The sequence below is a fragment of the Phytophthora infestans genome, genomic scaffold (genome assembly GCF_000142945.1).
Source record: "Phytophthora infestans T30-4 supercont1.2611 genomic scaffold, whole genome shotgun sequence".
NCBI classification, from domain to species: domain Eukaryota; phylum Oomycota; class Peronosporomycetes; order Peronosporales; family Peronosporaceae; genus Phytophthora; species Phytophthora infestans.
The window spans coordinates 1-2,866 of NW_003306058.1; the positions used below are offsets into that span (position 1 = coordinate 1).

Here is a 2,866-nt window from a genome sequence, read left to right on the forward strand (position 1 = left end):
GCTCGCGTTCCCATGAATTCTTGTGCCGCAACGTGCTGCTCGTCGAGCGTCGCTGAGCGCAGCAGCGACGTGACGACGGCTTCTCCCGGACACCGCCGCAAGGCGGTGGAGAGCTTCCCAACTCGATCCGAGTGAGAATGGAGAAAGGCAGCGTGGTTCGAGTCTGGGCTCATGTCGAACTTGTTCGTTGGAAAGAATACCAAAGTGCTCCCAGTGTAACGGCCCAGTATTTATTCCTTTACTGTCTACATATAGTTGGGAGAAACTCCCACATGGGGAGAATGTGTTTTTGGTTAAAGGAAAAATTCTCTCTTCTGATTTTTTAGGGGGGACACAGGCCACACACCCCGGACCCCATAAAAAACCCCATTTCTTATCACATGGGTAATAAGGGGTGTCGGCTCCCCCCTTTTTTCCACACAGGGCCCCGACCCACCTTTTCACCACCACGTTAGTGGGTGTGGTCGAAGCCACTTACCTTTGTAAAAGAAATCTACCTACTTATGTAATGGAGGGGCCCATTACAAATCGTAACAGATTCGGCGTGATGCAGTCTCATGAAGAAGAGTAGGGAGGGGATCCATAGATGTGAGTTGGTCATATCGATGGGAGGATGAAGAAGGACCCACAGGAGGGGTGTGGGTCAGGAGGAGGTGGATCGCTGATATGAGTTGGTCACATCGGAAAGAAAGAGAAGACGAATCCACAGGGTGGATTAGGAGGAAGGTGTAACGGGGTTACATGGTGTGGAGCACACAGGGGTACGAAGTACCCGGAGAGTTAACAAACTCTCAGTACATAAGTTGGAGAGTTAACAAGGTCTCTCAGTACGTTGGCTGAAAGCCACACGTTATGCATTTGATTAGGTTTAACTATGCTAGATAGTTAAAGAGATACATTTACCCCTAGGCGGCTTGGCCGCAATAATAGTAAATAAAACACTTCTGGTTTTGAAGCATAAAAGTTAAGGTGTTAACTTTGAGCCCTGGTCTTGGGCTGTAAGTGTCCTTTGGATAAGGAACTTAGTATCAGTGACTCTTTGAGTCGAACGTCTTCCTCTGACGCTAAAGCTACGGCAGCCCCGCTGCACTTGGTAGCACTTGTAGTCAATCCCGCTCCTGAGTCGGTTGACTATATCCTCTGCGAGGATGGAACACCCCGTGTTCGCGAATTTGCCCCCGGCGCAGCAGGACGCGCTTACTAAGCTTATGTCCTTGCTTGGCCCGGAGGGCGTGGCTCATCTTGCATCGCAAGGTCCAGAGGCGGTCACTGCCAGGCTGGAATCGTTCTCCCGCTACGAGAACGCGCTCTTGGAGCATGTCCAAGAGAAGATGAGCGCCGCAACGGCGGCGGCGTCGATGACGCGTGAAGAGTCTATGAGACTGAAACCGCTCATGGTGAGCGTAAAAACCTTCGAGGGGAAGGATTAAGAGAGTCTCCTTCTCTGGACCCGTGAGGTCGAGATGGCCATGGGATCGGCCCTGCTCCAGTCTGAGCATCGGCGCGTGGCGCTGGCTATCTCCAGGCTTGGAGGTCGCGCTCGCGAATGGGGCACTAACGTGCGGCACGTCTGTTGACGCTGCATTTCCCACTTGGGATCAGCTGAAGCAACAGCTTTCGCGCGTGTTCGCGCCGCCTAATCAGGCGTACCGTATCCGGTCAAAGTTCCTTGCTACCCGCCAGGGTAAGAAGGATTTATTGAACTATGTCCAAGAGTTGAGAACTCTTATCGCCGGAATGGCGGCGGACCCTCTTCCGGAACTGGTCAGCGTGACCGTGTTCATGGAGGGACTTCGTGTGAGCGCAGCTCGAACGGAAGTGTTCCGTGTACACCCTACCGCTTTTGAAGAGGCGGTGGATGTGGCATTGAATGCCGAGCACAACTTCAGGTCGGCGCGACCTGGTTGGAGCGCTGGTAGCGCAAGCTCTTCGAGCGGTCCAGAGCCGATGGACCTCAGCTATGCTGAAGATGAAGAAGCGGAGCTTCTTGCTGCGGAGCAGCGCGCCGGCATCCGCCGATGCTTTGTGTGCAATAGCACTAAGCACTTGAGGGCCTATTGCCCTCTGCGCAAGAAGCGCGAGGCTCCGGCGAGCCAACCCTCCGGGTCATCGCCGGGAAACGGCAACTCCCAGTAGGCGCGGGGCGGCCTACTGGGGAAGAACTGAGTTCTGTTGTGTCTCGAAGAGGCAGAGGGCAACGGGGCTCAGCCTCGAAGAGAGCTGAGCTCTCTTACGAGAAGAGTGTGTGCAAGCCGGGCTTGCTGGTCGTTCAAGCGAACGTGAAGGGCTTTGCAAAGCCATGGAGAGTCTTGATTGACTCGGGAGCCTCGGGCAACTACGCCCGTCGCTCCACCCTGGAAGGGAGTCAGCTGTATGCTGAGGCACTGGAAGTGCCAACGAGAGATACGTCATATGAGTCATCACCTTCGGGTCGACGTTGACGTTGCAGCACAGCTGGAGGTTTTGGCAGGTGGTACACTTGGATATAGAAATTGCAGAGCCACGAGGATAAGTCGGTTTGGTACATTTTCTCCATGTCCTTGTACTTATCCATCGTATGGTCCATTTCGCCACGTAATAGTGGCAGCTTGAATTTACCCTGTACGACCTGAAATTCTGGAGTTGAGAGTGGCAAGGCCCCCCAAGCGACAACGTGATCGGTTTGCATTGCCATTGCATGGTCCATAAACTGACCTCCTCCACGTCTTCTCCAAGGCCTAGACACTGCATTGGCCCCCGCATAGGCGGCTGAGGTAGTTTGGGAAAGCATGAACAGCTCAAACACCAGAGTGTTACCTGGTCGAAGCTCGACTTCTGGTGGACAGACCACAAACATGTCTTGATTTACTACCACCTCCGTATTGTA

General features: G+C 53.7%; 1 protein-coding gene across 1 annotated transcript; it reads right to left on the reverse strand.

The window, feature by feature from the left end:
* Nucleotides 1-2,420: 2,420 nt before the first annotated feature.
* On the reverse strand, nt 2,421-2,836 carry PITG_22371 (uncharacterized protein; the record flags this gene model as incomplete). Its single annotated transcript, XM_002909807.1, has 2 exons — nt 2,421-2,478; nt 2,526-2,836. 2 exons carry the CDS (start codon nt 2,834-2,836, stop codon nt 2,421-2,423), a joined length of 369 nt encoding a protein of 122 aa, XP_002909853.1.
* Between the last annotated feature and the right edge of the window lie 30 nt (nt 2,837-2,866).